Source organism: Pyrus communis, chromosome 4 (assembly GCF_963583255.1).
Source record: "Pyrus communis chromosome 4, drPyrComm1.1, whole genome shotgun sequence".
NCBI classification, from domain to species: domain Eukaryota; kingdom Viridiplantae; phylum Streptophyta; class Magnoliopsida; order Rosales; family Rosaceae; genus Pyrus; species Pyrus communis.
The window spans coordinates 12,562,785-12,585,418 of record NC_084806.1 but is presented as its reverse complement, the minus strand read 5'-3'; the positions used below and the strand labels follow the sequence as shown (position 1 = coordinate 12,585,418).

At 35.6% G+C, this 22,634-nt stretch overlaps 2 protein-coding genes across 3 annotated transcripts; both read left to right on the top strand.

Annotated features, from left to right (window-relative positions):
• Positions 1-6,085: 6,085 nt before the first annotated feature.
• Positions 6,086-8,250, top strand: LOC137730969 (FCS-Like Zinc finger 8-like). The gene is made up of 3 exons (XM_068469993.1): positions 6,086-6,294; positions 6,375-7,209; positions 7,919-8,250. Exons 2-3 carry the CDS (start codon positions 6,425-6,427, stop codon positions 7,998-8,000), a joined length of 867 nt encoding a protein of 288 aa, XP_068326094.1. The 5' UTR covers positions 6,086-6,294; positions 6,375-6,424; the 3' UTR covers positions 8,001-8,250.
• A 9,490-nt stretch (positions 8,251-17,740) lies between these two features.
• LOC137731471 (folate-biopterin transporter 1, chloroplastic-like) lies at positions 17,741-21,389 on the top strand. 2 transcript variants are annotated; one of them, XM_068470586.1, is made up of 9 exons: positions 17,741-18,027; positions 18,201-18,421; positions 18,679-18,743; positions 18,842-19,004; positions 19,588-19,736; positions 19,830-20,084; positions 20,205-20,373; positions 20,464-20,556; positions 20,905-21,389. In XM_068470586.1, the coding sequence occupies exons 1-9, from the start codon at positions 17,751-17,753 to the stop codon at positions 21,205-21,207; spliced, it is 1,695 nt and encodes a 564-aa protein (XP_068326687.1). In that variant the 5' UTR covers positions 17,741-17,750; the 3' UTR covers positions 21,208-21,389. The 2 variants fall into 2 exon arrangements, with proteins under 2 accessions (XP_068326687.1, XP_068326686.1); XM_068470585.1 differs by having other exon boundaries at positions 18,195-18,421.
• The last annotated feature ends 1,245 nt before the right edge of the window (positions 21,390-22,634 follow it).

The window sequence follows — 22,634 nt, the reverse complement described above, 5'->3', positions numbered from 1 at the left end:
ATGAACAAAATATGAGTGGAATGCTTTTGCAAAGGTGTCTGGTAGGACTTTATGTAATTGTGATTGCAGCACCATTTGCATTTACACTGGGCCTCTTGGCATCCTTATTCATCATCATCCTTGCAATCAGGGAGTATATAGGAACATATTCAGCTCTTGTTTTATGCTAAAGTTATACCACTACAAATTTCCAAGCCTTTTCGGAAGTGAATTTAATCTCTGACAGAACACAAACCAGCCTATAAGATCAAGTCTAACAAGCTTAGTTACAGCATGTATCTACTGTAAATCCGATTTTATGTTTCTTAAAAAGATGAAGTTTGTAGAAGTTGATGCTAAATCCCACGAAAGGTAATTTTGTGTTGTGATTCTGTGTTTGAATAGGTAAAAATCCACAAAGGGCAATCCCGTGGTGTGAGTGGGTAAAATCCCATGATACTATAGTTAAGGCCGATGCCACACTATAGTTTGTTAATTTTCAGATTTTGAAATATTAAGGTCGATGCCGTTGAAGTTGTTTTCAAGTAAATCCCACGAAGGGTAATTCTGCGTAGAAGTTGATATACCGGCATGTGGATGTGTTCCAACTCCTTTATAGAAGGCTGTTCTTTGTGAAGCTCATGTTAAAGGCAGAGAAGTACAAGGTTGGCAGAGGATTTCTGGTTTATGTGCATTTTAATTGTTTGGAGAATTGGTTCCTTTATTCATTTTTGGAATTTTGAGAACCAAGGGTGGCAGAGATGCAAGGATAAGGCAAATAAATGAAATTGCTATTAACACGAATGCAATGATAGGGTGACATCAACACTCTGATGATAGCATCAAGGAACCAAAATAGCTATCATTGCACTCTGATGCAGGGGTATTCTGATGGGTGGTGTTCTTATGAAGGGTACTTTGAAGATTTTTGCACTTGTGTTTCTTTAAACAGATGTCTCAAATTGCAAGAGTCAACAATTTATCTCAAGCTTGGTTCCTAGCCTAAGATTGAGGGGGGATGAAGACAGATGTCTGATGATCATTGGTTGTCATATAATCACTGCCATGTCAGCCAAAGTTGTTAGAATATTTGTTAGGCTGTTAAGGATTTGTTAGTTGGTTAAATAATTACAAGTAAGCTTTTACTGTGTTCAATATATTAGGATTTGTAACTCACAAATGTAATTAGTTAGTATCATTTCTCTCGAAACTTCTCTTTAGTTGTTCATCTTTCTCAATTCTTCATTGTTCTTTGATTTTCCTCAATGTAGTTAACAGGTTGAGAATAAGGGATCTCAAAGGGTTTTAGAGAAAGTTGGGTTTGTGAAAGAAGGTTTGTTAAGGAAGTAAGGTTATTCCAAATATGAGATTAGAGATATGTTTACCTACAGCTTCTTATCAACTGATAAGAATTTTTGTGATTGGTCTGTTTAAAATGTTTGAGAGCATCTTAATGATTATGTCTCTTACTTTGAGGAACATTTTGTTGAATTAAGAATCTTGGTGTAGACATTGTGGTGGATCAAACTAATAATTGAATCAACCCCCTTGAAAAATGTTTACAAAGATGAAAGTTTGAAAAATGGAAGAAAAATTTCGGATGTTTTCTATGTGGGTTGAGGAGTTTGTGTGTTGTAGGTGTGTGTTCATCTGGGTTATCAATGAAGGAAGGCCTTCATTTATACACAAATTGGTTTGCTAGGCTTAAAAAAAAAAAAAAAAAAAAAAAAAAAAAAAAAAAAAAAAAAAAAAAAAAAAAAAAACTAATGAAAAGGGCTTGAAAACTTTGAGTTTTAATGATAATGACAAAATAAAGGGTAAAGTGAATAGTATCATCATTGACTTTTTAGTGTAAAAATTTGGTTTTTCGTTAAAGTGAATAATACCGTAGACTTTTCGTTAAAACTCCTAATAAAAATGCTTTTAAAACAGTGTGCAGTTATTTACAATTGTTTCTGAAAGTGGCTGTCAATGTTACAATATAATCTTTGCGACCACATTCATCTGATGCTTCCTAATTCGACCACTTCATATTTTTGTTTGATGTCATCTTTGGATGATAGACTTCATTTGATATTGATTGAATATTCTATATGATTATTTTGAGAATTATAAAATTTGTATATTCTGATGATTAAAAGTGTGTAATTTTGAATGTTTTTATTAGTTTCCAAAAAAAAAGGTGGAAAAACAGTAAATCCGAGGACAATTTTCTACTTGCAATGTTAATGTGAACAATAACCCTTTAGTTGGGTTTTCGTGTATATAGTTTCTGCTGGTGTCTCATCTTCATCGTATCATAATAACCTCTTACGAAGGGATGATATGTATGGACCCCCGAGCTTAGCTAGCCCTGTATATCATCATTCCTCGAATTAAATCGTCCACAAAGATGCTGACGTGAATGCAAATAATAGGGATTAGGGACCATATCATCTCGTTGAATAATTATTACACAATCCACTCCTGTCCACTCTACGGACGATCATGTATTTGGTCATGTGGATTGTGGAGCTTGATCATACATTCAGACAGAGAGAGAGAGAGAGAGAGAGAGAGATATATATATATATATATATATATATATAATTTTGGATTAAAATGAGGACTAGTTATAATTTATAGGGCCCATTTTACGTCGAATCAACGGTACCTAAGTGTAATTAAGCTAATTAAAATTATCACGATAGAATTATCTTCGTAAAAATTCAATTTCATCTGAAATCATTTGTCTATTTAATTATCACTGTGGAATTCTAATGTTTCTAAGAGAATAAAGTGTTCGTCAATTTTTTGTACTCAATTTGATGCCTTAAATATTTCTGATTTGATAATAAAGTGTTCGTCAATTTTTTGTACTCAATTTGATGTCTTAAATATTTCTGATTTGACTAATATATCGCAAAGATGATATATGAGTTGCAACTTAAAAAATAAACGGTTCAGATTATTAAGGATCGATGTGGTGTGGATCCGACAACTAATCCTCATTTTTATTAAAAAAAAAAAAATTCTAAGAAACATTGAAATTTCATCGTGATAATTAAATAGACAAATAGTTTCGAATTGAATTGAATTTTTGCTAGGATAATCTATGAATCGAAATTTATAAAATAGGTGGTTCAGATCCTTGAAATTCAATATGGAATGGATTCCACAGTTATTTCCAATTTTTTTTAAAAAAAAATTTGGATCCCTGTACATCCTACCCTTGTTGAGTGGACAAGACGGTTACAGCATTAGGATTTAGGAAAAGAACTCTATCCCTGACAAGGAAACCCCACCCCTCCCAATCTCAGCAATAACTTTACTTAACAAGGATGGGATTTGGGTCCCCTTCCTTCATATCATATTTCTCTCTGTTTCGTCAAAAAACACAATCAAACTTCTCAAGAATCTAACAAAAGTACCTAACTAAGGTTACTTCGTGAAGGGAAGTTTGAGGTACGTAACCCAAAAGGAAGAAAGATGAAGTAATTGTGCTTATAGTCTGCCATTAAGTAAGGTTACGGTTGTTTAGTGACATGATGTTCATTTTTCAGAATTATCACCTTTTTTTTTTCAATTTTAGTTAATTTTATTAGCATTTCAATTTTGGATAATGTTATTAGCATTTCTGATTTGGTTAATAGTCTTCAATTTTGGTTAATAGTACTATAAAACCTGACTATTCCACAAATTTTAGAGTGAAAACCATTTCTTTTTCAATTCTTTCATTTTTATTTTTATTTTTATTTTGCGCTAGAGATAGAAAGTAAGTCTATATCAAGAAAAAGAAGAACAAAGAAGTGTATAGGAAGGTAAAAAGAAGAAACAAAAGAGAATATATGAAACAAAAACTTGAGATTAAAAACAACTTATTCGTTTTCCGTTTTGTTTTGTGTACCATTGATTATTGGACAACCCTACTTAACCAATCCTATTGTACGTGATAAACATGATGTAAATGAGTTGACGAGGAAAGAAGGGGTGGTTGTTCTTTCCCTTTCATTCTGCTTGTGAATTGATGAGATTGATCACTAAATGTTTGATCGTGCAAGTTGCATCATCGATCAAATTTTGCAAAGTCTAAGTTGTTATCTATTTTTTTTTTTCCAGTTTTAGTGGTAAACACACAAGATCAACAAAATCTAAGTGTCATTTGTGCAAATTTTTATTTAAAACATTATATTTCGTTGAGGTGGTGTTATCCACACACTCATTTTTATCTTTTACACACCATGCTCAATTTTATTAGCCATCAAATCGAATTAATTGAATATGATCGGAGGACAAAAATTAAGAGGAGAGTCTGTTGAAGATAAAAAGAAGTGTGTATAGCACCGCCCATTTCGTTGTTTGTTTATATGATGCCATCCTTTTGTTTTTTAAGTAATCTTGATTAAGGACCAAGGATTAAATGTCCTACCAGTTGACGTGTTCTGATCATTGTTTGATTGTATTTTTATTTGTACAAGATTATTTGTGAGTATATGCTCCAAAAAAAAAAAAAAATATATATATATATATATATATATATATTTGTCAGGATTATTTACATTTATTTATTATAAAATTATTTCACTTCATCACGTGGTGAAGTTAATTCTGCATTAGATATTGTGACGAAAGCATAACAGATTTTTCCTTAGTCGAATTTCAAATGTTTTCCTTCAGAAGGTCACTGTTCAAAATTTCAAACAAAAATTTATGAACATTCGTTGTCTGTTGGCGTAAGGTCGTCTTGCTCAGCAAATAAGAAGAAATACCATTTCTCATAATTTGCACTAGATGAAAGTCTTTCATTTTTCTTTTAATATTACCTTTTACTTAATGATGAAGAAAAATAAGTGACTATGTTTCGTCAATTGTCATCATATGCACTCATTAATTAAGCAGCATCATTTCAAAGGGGGCCCACCAGTCTCGTTCTGCCCCCGTTTAATGAAGCAGGTAAGGTAAACTCTCTTTTCCTCTTTTTGTAAATGGGCCAATAATATTAATCCAATCAATTCAATATAATTAATGGGCCAAACTATTGCCACATAACAATACTTGATGAGGTGGAGGCCCATATCTGTGGGCCCAATCTTGGCTCTTTAACTTTAGTTAAGTGGGACCCGCATTGGGTTTACGTAGTTAGCTCAGCATTCGGCAGTCGGGACACTTGGGGTTCCGACTGTTCACAACTCCGCAGAACCTCCCGTGAACTCCCACACTGTTAATCCTCCCTCCTTAGAGCTGGTGAGTACAGTAAGTCTCGGTATGCGATTCTTATTATTTATTTGTATCATTATTTATGGGAAACTATATAAAATGTGGGTCTTATTTTTATAGGGATATTGTAATCATAAATTGCTTGTAAAAATAACCAATAATGTAGGAAGTGATGAGTAAAATTGTTGGCCAAAATAAAATGCGATTTGTGGTTTAAGAAAACCCACTGATATTTACGAAAATATTTTCACTTACTATCTTATTTATTATTATTTTAACGATTTTAATTTTTAAAATCAATGTAAAAATATACAAATTTTAAAATTTAAATATACCTAATAATAAGCAATCGATAGCAAAAATGTACCCTATCCTGCATAGCAATCCCACACGATTCTTTATATTCAAGCCCAACAACCCACAAATCCCACGAGCTCCCTCTCGCGCTCCCCACTCTCTCTCTCTCTCACTGACTCTCTCTCTCTAACTTTCTATCTGCGACTCCACTTCGATTTTTCAGGTTGATGATGGGAAACTGATTTAGTGCGCAAATATAGAGAGGAGAGAGAGAAGAACACACATAAGTTCTGGGTTTTATTCATCTGTCATTTGATTTTCTAATCCCGGATTGCTTCTCGTTTGCTTCCAAATCCTGAATCATTTCTTCTGATGCAAAAACCAATTATGCTGAGGCCAAAAATACCAACAAAAAAAATATAAAAAGTAATAAAAAGCTGAGCAGCACCAACAAAAGAAGGAACAAAAATACAAACTTTCTTTGTTTTCTGATGCGGTGATGCATGCACGTCCTGTCCCTTGATCATGACTCTTGAGGGTCCGTTTGCATGTCGGTTCTGAGCTTTACGGGATTCCTTCTTTTTCTTTCTTCTTTCTCTTCCGATTCACAGGGTGAAATTTTTGAGAGAATAAACGCAGGAAACTCGCTCAGGAAGTGAGCTTTTTTTGGCTCTGTTTTCAGAGATATGGAGGTCACAGAGTTGTAGTAGCAGAGAGATAATAATTTCATGAAATCTTTTCTGCAATTGCTGGGTTCTGGATTTTTTCATCCATTCTCGAATACCACAGAGCTTAAAAGCATTTTCTAGAGCTTCAAATCTTGTGAGTGATGTACTTGGTAAAAATCATATTAAAGTTGTAATTTTGGGGGCATTTTGTAATTACTATTTCATGTTTTGCAGAGGGATTTTTACAGGAATTTTGAAGAACCAGAGCAAGCAACCGAGCTCCAATGGCGGAAACCAGCTCTCTTCTCTCTCCCAGAGAAAAACATACGAAACCCACTTCCTCTCTCTTCGCGAATCCGAGATTGTTCACCAGCTTCACCTCGAAATCGGTCTCTGAAACTGACGCCGTGATGAGCCCAACCTCCATCCTCGAAACGAAGCCATTTTTGGGCCTCCGAAACCCCTTCTGGTCCGAATCGAACACCCCCAGAACCCCGGAGCCCGAATCCAGACGCATCCACTGGGACAAATTGGACTCCAAAGGCATCGGCCTCGCCATCGTCGACGCTCTCAACGACTCCGACCCGAAACCGTCAAAGCCCCAAACCCGAATGGTGATTTTCGGGTCGCAGCTCAAGATCCAAATCCCTCCTCTGCAACCCTACCCTTCCGAATCACCGAAGTATCCGGCCGATTTTGGCAACAAGACGGAGAATTCCCATCTGGGTTCTTCCTCCTCCGTCTCGTCTCGGTCGCCGGAGAAGACATCGCCGTTCGAATCAGCGAGTTCCGGGCTCGAGACGATGAATTCGACCCGGGTTTTCACTAGCTGTCTCTCTGTCAGTGAAATGGAGCTCTCAGAGGATTACACGTGTGTGATTTCCCACGGTCCGAACCCGAAAACCACGCACATCTTTGACAATTGCATTGTGGAGAGCTCCGATGGCGTCTCGGAGTTTTCTCCCGGCTGGAAGTCAAACGGGTCAAGCTATCTGTCTGAGAGTTTTCTCAGCTTCTGTGACAATTGCAAGAAAAATCTTGGCCACGGCAAAGATATTTTCATGTACAGGTTGGTTCAATATTCTTTTCCCTTGTTCTTTGTTTTTTCGAGTATTCTTTTCGAAAACTGGTAAAAACGATAATTTTTCAAATCTTAATGGTTGAAATAATTGATATTTCACATGTATGTAATATTTTATCGATGTGTTGCCAATATTTGATGAATACCTGTTGATCTTAATTTTGAATTTGATTTCTGATCGATTTTTCGTTTTTCTCTTTTGAATGTTATCATATGATTCATATTCTGTTTGATTTTCTCACAAAACGCTTAACAATTTTAATCCGTTAACGTTATTTTTTGTTTGAAAAAAATTATAAATTGATAATATAAGACAAATTATGGATAGGTATGACTACCCATATTAGAAAAGCATTTACAGATCCAAATTATGCAGGGTATCTTCTGCTATAAAATAAAATAAAACCCATCTAATCCCTTTCAACCAACCAATAAATTTTCTCATTTTATATTCACTTCAATCATGCAATTCATTTCGGTATTCTGTAGCAAAAAGTCTTTAACCATTTTAATTATACGTACGATGTTCTACTCTAATCTAAACTACGAAAAAAGTGACTCAAAACTTGGCTCGAGCTGCACTAACTCGGGTGCAAAGGAAACACACTACATTAGCTAACTTGGCTATGCCGAGATTTGTGTGTCTACATCTACTATTTTCAAGCATTCCATTTAAGTGCTGAAATTGTGTTTGCAGGGGTGAGAAGGCGTTCTGCAGCCGTGAGTGCCGTTACCAGGAGATGTTGTTGGAGGAGGGAGCGGATAAACTGGAAGCTTGAACCTTTGAGTAGCTGATTGTAATGTCCATGGGAATTGTTCCTGACACTTCGCTGAAAAAGCTTCAGCAGGGAGAGGGTCCCTTTTATTTTCTATTTTTATTATTTTCTATTTTTGTTTTGGAGATAAATAATAGGGAGGGAAAGATAGTCTTTTGAGTCATCAAATATAGTCCATGAATTGAAGATACATGTAAGACAATATGGTACTTGAATTTTCTGGGAAAATGTATCTTTTCTTTTTCTCTTTTCACTTACTTTTTTGGTTTATTTTTCAGGTGATGCTATTCACACAACTGTCTTTATTTTTTACACACTTATTTTAATTTTTAGCCTTCAAATTCAAAAAATTGAAAAAGATCAAATAACATAAATTAATAAAAAAAATGTTGAAGGTAATAAGGAGTACGAATAGCACCACCTTTTTTTCTAAGCTTTCCCCTAAATTTTCTTCTTTTTGGTACTTTGCTTTATGCTTCCTCTCCTTGTAGAGTTGTATAGGGAATGAATAAAAGATGTTGTAGAGCTGAATTTTGTTGAATTGTTAATATTCAGTAATGTTGTTCGTTTAAGAAGTGGTATTCCTCTTCATATGTAAGTGAGAGGTTTTAAGTTCAATTCTCTCTAAATGTGAATTTGAACCACATATTGTTAGTCCATTATGAGGCTAAGCACATCCACTTTCTTTTTAGTGTAGATAATATCGTTTATTCAACCAAAAAAATAATAATAATAAAAGAAGTGGTTGTCAAAAAGCTCTTGAATTTTTAATAAACATTTTATTGTGTTAAATAAAAGCACTTTCAATAAAAGCTCTATGGATGAGGCGTTTTTGGCAAAAATGCAGGTCAAAGTGCTTTATCTATCTTGGCTCATTTGACAGTGATTTCTTGTGCATTGAACAAAAGTGCTTTTACTAAAACCACTTAAAAAGATAAATGACTTATTTGGAAGTACTTTTAAAATGACTGAAAGTGCTTTTAAAGAAAAGGCTTTTGGGTTTCAAATGCATTTGAAGTGATTCCTCGAAGAAGCACTAGTTATGTGCTTTCAAGAAGCACTTCAAGTGTTTTTCTATGAGTCACTGGGATTTTTACTAAGGATTGGTTCAAAAAATATTTTTACTAAAAACGTTTATAAAAAAAAGCACTTCCAAAAGAAGTCAGAAACGTTTATAAAAAAAAAAAAAGGTTACAAGTAGAAGTACTTTTTGTAATACCTTGAAAATTTAAATGTATGAATTGGATATTCATAATTATGAATATGTGGAGAAAATAAAAAATAAATCGATTTATGGTTATGAAAAATTAATTGAGAAATTTTAAAATTTTGTTTCCGGAAATTATTATAATTTACGTTTTTGTATTATTGAAATTTTATATTATTTTTTGAAATTTTATATTAATTTATTGAATTTAGATTTTAATTAAACTAGTACCAAAGAGTGAAGTTTGGAAATTAATTATTTAAAATTCATAGACCATTCGAGGTCACAATTTATATTTTCAAATAGAGCTCGATCTCACGAACGTGTAGGCACAAACCGTTCATGAAACGGAGTCATAACGAAAGAGTTATTCACGTTTAAAGTTAGGGACATTTTTGTAATTTTGGCTTAATCTAGAAGGCTCCAGGTTTCTGAAGCCATTATCTGTGATGACACGTGGACGGTTGAGATGAAAAGAAAAGAAGAGAAAAAGAGAGAATGAAGAGAAAGGATGGGGGAGGAGGGACCAATCGGGAAAAGAAGAAAGGAGGGGAAATGAGGGAGAGGAGAATGAGGGGAACTCGGACCCCCCTTCGACCCGGTTCCACCTTTCGACCAACCCGGCCATATCTTCTGATTTCGGCTGCCGTTGACAACAAGGTTGGTGCCAAAATGATCCTAACTTTGAACCCAGTCGTTCTCTCTCCCATTCCCACACGAAAAACTGACGAAAATGGATCGATTTTAGGAGGACTCGCACGGTGGGGTGCAGCGAGTTTAGCCTCGAATCACCAAAACTTGGAGTTAACTCCATCCATCTCCACCACTATTAGAGTTCCCTTGAGGCCTAGAACAAAGCCCAAACAACTATAGGGATGGTGGAGCACCGGAGGTTACGGATTGAAGCCACCCATTCTTAGGGTTTCCGGCAGATTTGAGTGAAATTGGGGTCTTTCCCAGCCAAATTAGACTTGGCCATAGGTATGAAAATTTCTCCCCTCACTGAGATCTACTTGCTTGTAAAATTTGGTAATTTTTGGAAATAATAAAATTTTCTGGCAAGTCGGGGCGGCTAACTGCCACCCGCAGCGGCGAGTGGCCAGTGAGCCGATGCTATTTTTTTTTTTTTTTTATGTGAATTTTGATATTCCAATTATGTATTTGGTATCCATTTGATGTGTTTCGATTATTAACATGAATGTTAGATTTTTCAATTAATTAAATAATTTCGAAATTGGTTTGAAATTGAAATGTGAACTATGAAAGGCATGATCCGGCTCAAGGGTATGTAGTTAGTCAAACAGGGTTAGATGCAACCTTAAATAATTGAGAATTAATATTTAGTTGGAAAACTTGATCTAAGAGAAGAAAGTGGTGATAAATTGAAAATATAATCGTATGTGTTGGTAAGAGAATTATGGTATAGATCATGTGTGGGATTACGGAATTTAATTAAAGAATCACGATTAATGGTAGTTAACTAAACAAGAGTTTAGTTTGGGCCTATCACCGATATTTTTTTCCGAAATAAATATTTCGAGGCAGGGGATTTCAAATGGTATCAGAGCAAATGATCATACTTTACAATGTGAGATAATATTGATGGTTGTGGATGTGAATTGTGAATTGTATTGATATTGCACTATTTCATAAGTTCTTGACTAATAATGAATTTATGTGAAATGCCTATATTGTGTGAATCATTATGAAGTGAATTGAATTGAGTAGGAGTAGAAAATTTTAAAATGTCATATTTTATGTATAGCTTTAAGAATGAGCATTTGGTTTAAAGTTCCGGATTAATCTTGAATGAAGTTGATATTATGTTATGTATTATGAAAAATTTGAATGTTAGGATGATTGTGAAATTGAGACAAGTATACGGAAAAGTCGTATTATACCTGTGCAATTGAGAAATATTGATTTGGGCAGAAATGGCCCAAGGATGATGAATTGGGTGAAAAGGCCTGTGGATGTTGATTAGGGCGGAAAAGGCCTGTAAATGTTGACTTGCGTGAGAAGGCCCGTGGAATGGGAGGAATGTCTGATTGGGCAAAATGGCCCATGGCCCATGGATGTGGATTTGGGTGGAATGACCCATAGAATGTGGAAAAGTGGTTGAATGGGCATAAAGACCGAGTGTTTCTGTGAGAAAAGCTCTGTGTGTGGGCTATGAGAATGAGTTATCAATAGGATGTGTGGAAAGGTATAATTGTTGGGTATATTACGATTCTTTCTAGGCTGCTAGTCACTTGTTGGAATAGAAAGAAAATCGTGATAAAATCTTTGTTTGACCAATGATGATTATGCTTAGGAATTATTTATATTTGTATGGGCAATGATAATGATGGATGGAAATTTTAATATTTATGAAAGTCATGGTGGTTTATCGAATGGTAATGAAATTATAAACTGTGGTTATGGTTTGATCATTATAATTGGAATGGTGAAAAGACCATGAAGATTTTTTTTCATTTATTATTGGTGGACATGAATGAAAATATGGAATGAGCTTTTGAGTTCATTTAATATAAACGTTTTCCCAGTTGAGTTTTTATGTTTGATGAAAAGAATTGATGGGAAAGGTTTATAACTACAAATTCGATTGGTTTGGTTGCCATAGTTATGAGTTGTCATTGTTGGATTTGATATTGCAAACAAAACTGATGACGAGCACGTATTCTCGTGGCTTTGTGATTAATAAGGTTTAGTTTTGTTGGCCAATAGAGTTGTAATATATTTAAATTTCTCTTCCTTGGTTGATGGAATGTGAATAGTACTCTGGAAGTTCAAGTCACTCGTTTATTCGATCTGTGACTACACTTTGAAACAATTTAAAAGAGAATCAATTGAAAGAAAGATTTGAAAAAAAAAAAAAAAAAAAATCTGATGTTTGGTATCGCCCGTGAGTGCGGTTAGAAATTTTGAGGTAGAATCGTTGTAACGGCGATGTATAGCCAGTGATGGTACGTGGTTTACCAATGATTGTGGTCATTATGCTAGTATTATCTAGCCAATGGTAGATGTGGTTTGATTTATGGTATTTATTTAGCCAATGAGAATTATGGCTTGACGTTTGATATTATTTTTGCCAATGTGTATGGCTAGAAATTCTGATATTTATTCTGCCAATGAATGTGGCTGGGAATCTGAGAATGTGGGTGAGAATCACGATTATTATTCGTTGGTTGCTTATTTTTGAAGCCTGAATAAAATCGTAGACTGAGATTATAATTTTATTCACCATTAAAGGAATGGTGGGAATAGTTCTAATTCCTTTTCGTATCTTGATGGTTGAAATCTCGGGAACTAGATTTATTTTAACGGGAGGTGAATGTAATATCCTGAAAATTTAAATATATGAATATGGATATTCATAATTATGAATATGTGGAGAAAATAAAAAATAAATCGATTTATGGTTATTAAAATTTAATTGAGGAATTTTTAAATTTTGTTTCAAAAAATTATTATAATTTATATATTTGTATTATTGAGATTTTATATTATTTTTTCGAGAATTTATATTAATTTATTTGAATTTAGATTTTAATTAAACTAGTTACGAAGAGTGAAGTTTGGAAATTAATTATTTAAAATCCGTAGACCGTTCGAGGTCACAATTTATATTTTATAATAGAGCTCAATCTCGAACGCGTAGGCACAAACCGTTCATGAAACAGAGTTATAACGAAAGAGTTATTAACATTTATAGTTAGGGACATGTAATTTTGGCTTGATCTAGAAGGCTCCAGATTTCTGAAGCCATTATCTGTGATGACACGTGGACGGCTGAGATGAAAAAAAAGAAGAGAAAAGGAGAGCATGGAAAGAAGATGGGGGATGAGGGACCAATCGGGAAGAGAAGAAAATAGGGGAAAAGAGGGAGGGTAGAAGGAGGGGAACCCGGCCCCCTTTCGACCCGCCCGGCCATATCTTCCGATTTCGGCCACCGTTGACGACGGGACCGGTGCCAAAATGATCCTTACTTCAAACCTAGTCGTTCTCTCTCCCATTCCCACCCGAAAAACTGATGAAAATGGTTTGATTTTAAGAGGACCCGCATGGTGGGGTGCGACGGGTTTGGCTTCGAATCACCAAAACTTGAAGCTAACTCCATCCATCTCCACCACCATTAGACTTCCCTTGAGGCTTGGAACAAAGCCCAAACAACTATAGGGACGGCAGATGTGACATCCCACATCGCCCAGGGGAGTGATCCTTATATGTATATTCTCATCCCTACCTAGCACGAGGCCTTTTGGGAGCTCACTGACTTCGGGTTCCGTAGGAACTCCGAAGTTAAGCGAGAAAGGGGCTAGAGCAATCCCATGATGGGTGACCCACTGGGAAGTTGCTCGTGAGTTCCCAAAAACAAAACCGTGAGGGCGTGGTCGGGGCCCAAAGCGGACAATATCGTGCTACGGTGGTGGAGCGGGCTAGGGAAGTGATCCGCCCCGGGCCGGGATGTGACAGCAGAGCATCGGAGGTGACAGATTGAAGCCACTCATTCTTAGGGTTTTCTGGGGGTTTTGAGTGAAATTGGGGCCTTTCCCGGCCAAATTGGACTTGGCCACATGTATGAAAATTGCTACCCTCATTGAGATCTACTTGTGTGTAAAATATGGTAATTTTTCGAAACGGTTAAATTTTTCGGCGAGTCCAGGCAGCCGACCGCCACTCGCGGCAATGCGTGGCCACTGAGTTGACGTTGTTTTTTTTTTTTTTTTTTTGTGAATTTTGATATTCCAATTACGTATTTGGTATCCATTTGATGTGTTTCGATTATTAACACAAATGTTGAATTTTTTTATTAATTGAATAATTTCGGAATTGGTTTGAAATTGAAATGTGAACTACGAAAGGCTTGATCTCGCTCAAGGGTACGTAGGTAGTCTAACAAGGTTAGATGCAACCTTAAATAATCGAGAATTAATCTTTTGTTTGAAAATTTGATCTAAGAGAAGAAAATGGTGATAAATTGAAAATATAATCATATTTGTTGGTATGATAATTATGGTTATAGATCATGTGTGGGATTATGGAATTTAATTAAAGAATTGCGATTAATGGTATTTAAAGAAACAAGAGTTTAGTTAGGGCCTATCACCAATATCATTTTCTGAAATAAATATTTCGGGACGGGGCGTTACACTTTTAACATAATGTTCATCAAATGCACCTATAGTTTGTTCGTGTTGGCCAGGATCATGATGTGTGACTAATTAGAGCTTACATGATCTCTTTTCACTCTGTCCAAAGAGCGAATGATCTCGATTGAATTAGATTATTTTCTAACTATAAACGGTGTCTGTTTCTACCAAAACGGTCTAGGCGGCCACCTAGGCACTGGGCGGGTTGGAACCGAGGCGATTTCGTGCAAAATGGATGGAAAAATCGGGGTGGCTCTAGGCGGCCGCCTAGGCGGTGCTAGGTGGCTAGGCGGATTTTTTTTTTTTTTTTTTTGAAATTTAAAAAATAAAAAAAAATAAAAAACTTAAGTTCTAAGTATCTTACATTACTATATTTCTTCATTTTCCTCCTATTTTGCATTTTATATTGTTTTAAATTGTGAACTTGTTGTACATGTGTCATCCTACGTTACAATACTCCTCACTATGGTTATATGACATATATATGCTTAATGCGTTTTTAAACTTCAGACTTCCTTGTTGGATACTCTTTTTTTTTATTTTATCATTATTTTATTATCTTATTCATGGATTTCATACAAGTATAATTTTTTGTAAGTGTCAATATGCATTTATTTACAAGATATACAACAAATTTACCTAAATCCACCTAGGCCGCCTAGGCACCCGTCTAACCACCTAGGCGCTAGGCGCTAACCCACTACCCGACTAGCACCTAACGTTTTTTAGAACTTTGGTTTCTACACATACGATCACTTATTATCATTTTTTAATCGCTTCGAACTTTATCGATTAGATACTTCCGGTGGCTTTGATTAGCGCACTAACGTAAGAGTGCATACTTTAGGGAAAAAGTAATGTGACTGATTTGAAGGGAATAATTCTGTATAAAACAAACTTTTATTTTAAAAAAGTACCAAATTCAAGGGAAATTAGGCTTAGTGGCCCCCTTACAAATCTATCAACGCAAAAATAGCACTGCTATTAAAATACAATTTCTTTTCGTTTTTTTCAAGAAAATACTTTCAAGTTAAAAACATTGTGTTGATAATGTATTTTTTTTTTTTTTAGGTAATAAAGGATTTCATTGATAATAGACGGAAAAAAAAAAAAACAATATAGAGACCATGAAAAAGAATGCGACTCGAAAAAAGCGTCATACCATTTAAACCACATGGTAAAACCCTCGAGGGAGGAAAAAGAGCCACCTATGCTAATAACAAAACATATAACGTTCCAATATTATTATCAGACAACAAACACATTAATCATGAAGAATCTACATCATCCCAAAAAGATACACCTCAATGATTAAGACTATAGCGAGCCACTCCATGTGCCACTGTGTTTGCCTATCGATAATGAGAAATATGTGTTTCGACGACTCTATCGCTTAGTCAATTTTGTTCCACTTAATCCCTGTTTCATGGTCACATATCTTTCCGGCTAAATAATAGGAAACCTTTCTCTTGTTACATGAATCCAATTTTCATTTCATCCGGAAAAAAATCATCTTTTTCTCAACAATGTCTCATTTGATCCAATATCGTTCCTTTAGATAGGAACAATTTTGATGAATACTGATAACTCCTGGATGGAGTAATAGAACAAAAAAATCCATTAGATAATTTGTGTCTAGAATGCATTTTGAGAGCATAATTAACTTCGGTTGTTGTATTTGTAAAAGAGCTAATAAGCACACTTTTCCCTAAATTCAAAGCATAACAATAAGACACTAGGCAACTACCTTTCTAGGTAAGACTTTTGTATTTATTTGCAAAATAGGCTTGATTTTGATTTTATATCACGCTCTTGATACCCCTTCACATGTATTGCAACTATTCATGTTAGTCACATTTCTTATTAAATTCAAGTTGCCTTGTCTAAATCATGACAATTGGTTCACATTTCTTAACCAACAACATTATTTCCATTTTGTTATTTTATATAAACCAAAAAATGGAAATAATGTTTTATATTGGGTAATTATACCTATAAATTAAGGATATTAAACATCCTTTCAGGACACGAGATAAGCACTAAATATTGTTTAAGATCATCTATTTATGTTTTTATCGCTTATATTTTTCTTATATTTAAATTATATCGTTTCAAAATCTTATTTTGAATAATATTCTAAATTCTCAAAAATTAAACTCAAAATGCTTAATCCTCACATCCAACGAGGACAACATCCCCTTGGACATATGAGACAAAAAAAAAAAAAAAAAAAAAAAAAAAAAAAAAAAAGAAGAGGATCATATTTCCTTAAAAACTTATCAAAGTGCTCTCTCTTATATTATTTAGGTGGGATATGAACGTGGGTGTATTATTTCCATATTTTAATTTTAAGATTCTTTACCAAAATAAATATACAATATATAAAGATGAAATTATTATTTCTTATGTTAAAATCTAGAAGCCAAGACTATGTTGGTTGTATATTGAAAACGAGAGTCGGGCCAATTTTGCTTGCTTCATCACTCATCACATCTCCAACTCCAATCAATATGAATAACCAATTACTTTATACTTTATGTAACGTCACATAAAACGAGAGTGTGACATTTCGGAGAAAAACAAATAAAGTTGACAATGAGCTTATAGCAAACGACTCCCCATGTATAACTTGAGGTAGTAAAACCTTCCATATTTAAATCAGTATATAAACGTACACGTAACGAGAGTTATACTTTCTCTCGTGTGACTTTCTAGCATGCGAACAATTACTATGTGAGGGAGGTCGGTGTATTCACTGTCATGAATTCATAATGCTAAAAGCATTACCTTACCTCCCTCACTTTTTAACCTACCCTAGGCTTGTTACTAATAACTAATAAGTTTTACATGTTCGTCATCATATTCTTTCTTTTCGATCGTATGAAAGTGTCCATTTGGTATCTAGCTCACAAGGATGGTTTCAACCAACGCAAGTTTCTCGCTTAGGTCTAAGACCTTAAACCCTCAAGTTGTACCTAAAATTAAAACATATGGTGATTTTACACCCGATTATGATCAACTTTGTAAAAAAAAAAAAAGAAAGAGATCTAAAATGAAGAAAAATTATCATAATCAACGAGAGTTGTGACTAGCAGCCTAATACCTAATAAATCGGTCAATCAACGTCAATAACTCCATGATAAGAGAATGCAATTTAATTGGGCCTGGATCCGGAACTTTTAATAATTATTGGGTCAAGGTGGCCCAAGGGAATTTTGTTTGGGCCGTGGCTGATCTACTGAAGCACTCGTGGCGGGAAAGTAAAGCCGAACGTGTACATATGTTGGCCGGAAAAACCCAATCATAGGGGTAATTACGTCATTCCAAATATCCAAATAAATAAAAAAAATTAAAATCATAACCGGAAGAAAGAGCGTGTGAAAGTAGGCTTTAATGGAGTCACCAACCTTTTGTTCAATCTCAATCTTGCCCTCGGGAAGTTCAGTTTTGTCCTCGCACTCTTTCGCTTCACCTCCTCCACTCTGCTTCGTGCCTCGGATCCGCCGGAGGCCCTGCACTCTCCTGTCCGGCGCCCACAGAAGAGCTCGCCACCGACGTAGAGCCCGCCGGAAGCTTCCTCCGGAGAACGACATGTCCGTCGCCGTCCCCATGCCCTCGCCCACTCGCCGGCTCGACTTGGACGACGAGCCGTTCCTCAATTCCAGGATTAGTATGTCTCTCTGTTTCTTAAAATTTAATTCCGTTTATTGAAACGTTACAGTGATTATTCATCAATTAAAGTGTAATTATGAATAGATGTGTATGTTTTTACAATTGGGTTTTAGCTAAATGTGATAAAAATTGAAGCTTTACTTAGTTTTGGTTCAATACGATGAGGTGCAGGAGAAAGGGATGTGTTGATAACTGATAGGGAAAGGGCGGCAATCATGTCTTCTCCAAGCAAGAACAAACATAGAAAAAGCAGTGTGAAAATTTTCGGGGTTGAATTGTGCCCTGACAATGTGGCTGTTGCCATGGTGTACTTTGTTCAAGGTGTTCTAGGCCTTGCAAGGCTTGCTGTCAGTTTTTATTTAAAAGACGATTTGCATCTCGACCCGGCTGAGGTACATTTACAATCACACTTTCCGTTGTTTTTCGGAACTGGTTTGCTTTACATTTGTAGCTGTAGTTATTAAAAGTGGCATGCTTGATTAACTGTGAACGTAAGAGGACATTGGGATGCACTGATTGGTAAAGAATTTATTTTGAGGATTCTGATTAGTATGAAAAGGGTGCTAACCCTGTTACGGATAATGGGATTCTAGTATGTCTCTGGTGTTTATAGTTTTGGTTTTTGACAAATTTATATGGGTTTGACTAGACAGCTGTGATTAGCGGCTTTTCTGCGTTGCCATGGCTGATTAAACCTGTATACGGTTTTATTAGGTGTGAATATTTGCTATCTCTATCTCATTTTGTGATCCCTTAGTTAACTTAATGCATTCTGCTATTGTTGTTTTTGAACAATTTTTCGGTCCTGGCAGCGATTCTGTGCCACTATTTGGCTACCGAAGGAGGTCGTACTTGATTTTGTCAGGGCTTCTTGGTGCAGTATCCTGGAGCTTGATGGCCACTGTTGTTGATAGCAAATTCAGCGTTGCTTTCTGCATAATTCTTGGATCACTTTCTGTTGCCTTCTCAGACGTCGTAAGTATCTACTAGCTAGTGTCGTATTAGGTTTGATGTGATGGAAGGTATATCTTCTTACGTGTCACAATACGTGCCTAACTTAGTTTTTCTGCCAGAATTTGAAGTTGACCATTTATTTAGATTGTTTTCTACATGGAAAGTCCTCTGACAAAAATTAGATTATGTTTTGAAATTAAAAAAATTAAAAAATTAAAATCTATATATATGTATGTATATATAAAATATAGAGAGCGAATTAGAGATATTAGGAAATAAAAACATTAAAATGCTCCCTAAGTGAATATATTTTAGGAGGTTTTGATCCTTAGTTCTTTCCTTTGAGATACAAATAAGAGACCATTTTTAAAATTGGGGAGAAAAAAAATCCTTAAAATGATTCCAGAGGAAGAAAGAGTCAAGACTCAAGAGTAACTGGTTTAATTTTAGGAATGAATTTAGGCGAATTGTTTTCATTTTTCAAAAGTTTCAATTTCAGAATCACAACCTCTAGTTTGAAATAATGATTGCCTCTTTGTTTAGTTCAGTTTCTTGATTCTGTGACATGCTTTATAAACCATGTCAAAACTGATGTATGGTGTAGGTGGTAGATTCCATGGTTGTGGAGAGGGCTCGTGGTGAGTCACAAAGCATGTCAGGTTCTCTTCAGTCTTTGTGTTGGGGATCTTCTGCTTTTGGTGGAATTGTGAGTTCTTATTTTAGCGGCTCCTTGGTGGATGCTTATGGTGTAAGGTACACAAAGTTGCTGTTGAGAATGCAGTTTCCTATTGCTGATAATCATCTGAAGCAGTCCTTTGTTTCTTTTTTCAATTTTTTATATTTCAGATTTGTTTTTGGTGTCACGGCTTTGCTACCACTGATGACATCTGCAGTTGCTATTATTGTGAATGAGCAGCCTGTAATTGATGCAGCAAAGGGGCAAAATTTTCCTCTGGCTGGTCAAAACTTGCTTGAAAGCTGGAAACAGAATGTTCTTCAGTTAAGGGATGCTGTTAGGCAACCCAATGTATTTTTTCCGACGCTGTTTATTTTCCTTTGGCAGGCAACCCCTCACTCAGAGTCTGCCATGTTTTACTTCACGTACGTGCAACTTATGAGCGCAGTCATTATTCTTTATTTTGTAAAGGTGTGGGTGTTTCATGGTTGCTTGCAATTTGTTTCAATAAATGCTAACAAGGGTTTTTCTCTGTTTGTTTTCAGCACAAATAAACTTGGTTTTACTCCAGAATTCCTTGGACGTGTCAAGCTTGTTACCTCAATAGCGTCATTGCTTGGTGTTGGACTGTATAATGGATTTTTGAAAACTGTTTCACTGCAGAAGACTTTTCTAGTAACAACTGTTTTTGGTTCAGCTATTGGGTTGACTCAGGTTTGTTATACGAGTTAATTTCTTTAGACTTCCTGTATTAACTGCGCCTAATGTAATTAATGTGTAATTGTTATTGATCTTATGTCTCAGGTTCTCCTTGTTACGGGATTAAACCGAAAATTTGGTATAAGTAATGAGTGGTTTGCAATGGGGGATTCATTGGTTATAACAGTTCTTAGTCAGGTACACTATCGAAACAGGTGTAGTGGTGATTTTTTCTGTGCCCTGTAATTTGTTAGAAATTGTTTCATTTCCTTGGATGCTTGCATTCTGATTATAGCATGACAATTTGGTCGAATGCAGCTTCAAGCCTTGGAAATAGATAGACAAATAAATCAAACTGATGAAATCACTCTTAGAAAGATTTAAGCCTGCAACTTCTATACGTGGTTCCGTTGTCTTTAACAATGTTTCATTCTTGATATATTCAATCTAATTGTAACGACATGCATGATAGGAGATATATTTATTTCTCATTGTGTGCAGAACTGATTTTGATATATTCAAACTAATCACAATATTTCGTTGCAGGCTTCTTTCATGCCTGTTCTTGTGCTGGCTGCTAGATTATGTCCAGAGGGAGTGGAAGCAACACTTTTCGCAACCCTCATGTCCATATCAAATGCAGGCAGTGTTTTTGGGGGGCTGATGGGTGCTGGTCTGACCCAACTCTTGGGTGTAACCAAGGACCAATATGATAACTTGTCCCTTTTGATCATCTTGTGCAATCTCAGCTCCTTGTTGCCTTTACCACTCCTTGGCCTCCTTCCGCAGGATCATCCTGAGGTGAAGCCGGAGGACAGTGGATCGGATATTGAGATGAAATCTAGTTGAGTTTTGGTTGTTTGCCGCAACCTCATCCTGTCAGTGGTTGCATTTCCCCTTTGATGTGTTCCTTGATCCCAAGCTAACTTGTAAGTTTTTGCCTCGTATCGTAGCGTACACATAAACAAGAAAAAAACTATAGGGTTTTGTAAATATGACATGTTAGTAGTATAGATCGATCATTGCTTCTCTGTTTGAAATGATTTAATTCGTGCTAAGCGCTCGTATAATTTTTCAATCGAATTGGTTAGTTGAATTCTGTTTTCTCGAATCTAAAATCGTAAGCAGAAATATTCTTATCAGGGTTGGAGTTTAGATAGCATCCTTATGTAAGACTCACAAGGTAGCAGAATAAAACAGAAACTCAAGTGGAGTTCGCACAGACCTGTTAATCGATTACTCAAAAGTTTAAGGAGAAAACTGTAGCAAAAAGTGAACGGTTTCGCTATCTCATGTGTATGAATCTAATGGTCTTTGCTAAATGGAGTGCAAGTTTAGTTGGAATAATGTTCCAAATGAGATAGGGGTGAGGATTGAAGATCAAGTAGTACCAAAAAGTGAACGATTTTTGCTATCTTCGATTTATTTTGCAAATGAACGGAGAATTAATTGAAGATCTCAACCATAAATACAAATTTGATGAACGCTAAAATTTGAGAAAGACAAGCAAGGGAATGATTCTGATGATAAGAGGAGAGGCATAAATTAGTTTGGTATTCTGTTTGGGTTCTTAATTATATGAACCACTAAAGAATTAATGTAATGACCTGTCCCTACTTTTCACTGTGATTTCTTTTATGTTGGTGTGCGTTGATGATTTTACCCTTTATGAACAAAAGTGGAATTTGACGTGGACGTTGTTTTCGGTTTTCAGTTTCATTTTCCTAGTTTAGTACTTGATAAGTACTCGTCGTCACGAATGCGTAGACGCGAGTTAGACTCGAATTAGATTTGTAACGAAAAAGTTACGCTCCGTTAAAGTACTTTAATTATGGGTATTTTTGTACGCGCGTGTACAAATTTATCAATGCTTGAAACATTGTAGGGAGGTAGATTTTGTACATTAAAAATTGTACAAAATCCACCAATCCCTTCCTTAATTGGTGGATCTGGTTCCCTGCACCAATCAAATCCCTCCAATCCCTCTCCACCACTCACATCTCTTCCATCTCTTACCTCACCAATCAGGAACTCCCTCTCACTGTCATTTTCAGAAAGCAACTCTCTCTCTTATCTCTCTCTCCCTGAACCATCTTCATCTCTGCAACAAGGATGAACCACCCTCAAACCTTATCAACGTGATCTTAAAACCATACCTTCGAACTCATCTCACCATCACGAACACAATCATACCCCTGGATCGTGGTTTTACTGAGTTTTGGACGTCGAACTCGGAAGGTCCGACTCGACTCAGTTTTCCCCTAACGAGTTGTGAA

What these genes read in the sequence shown, in the direction of transcription:
- LOC137731471 (XM_068470585.1), top strand. Translation starts at nt 17,751, where the DNA reads ATGGAGTCACCAACCTTTTGTTCAATCTCAATCTTGCCCTCGGGAAGT. An exon ending in TGCATCTCGACCCGGCTGAG is followed by an intron (nt 18,422 to 18,678) that starts GTACATTTACAA and finishes GGGTTTGACTAG; the next exon opens with ACAGCTGTGATTAGCGGCTT. An exon ending in CCTGTATACGGTTTTATTAG is followed by an intron (nt 18,744 to 18,841) that starts GTGTGAATATTT and finishes CGGTCCTGGCAG; the next exon opens with CGATTCTGTGCCACTATTTG.
- LOC137730969 (XM_068469993.1), top strand. Translation starts at nt 6,425, where the DNA reads ATGGCGGAAACCAGCTCTCTTCTCTCTCCCAGAGAAAAACATACGAAA. An exon ending in AAAGATATTTTCATGTACAG is followed by an intron (nt 7,210 to 7,918) that starts GTTGGTTCAATA and finishes TTGTGTTTGCAG; the next exon opens with GGGTGAGAAGGCGTTCTGCA.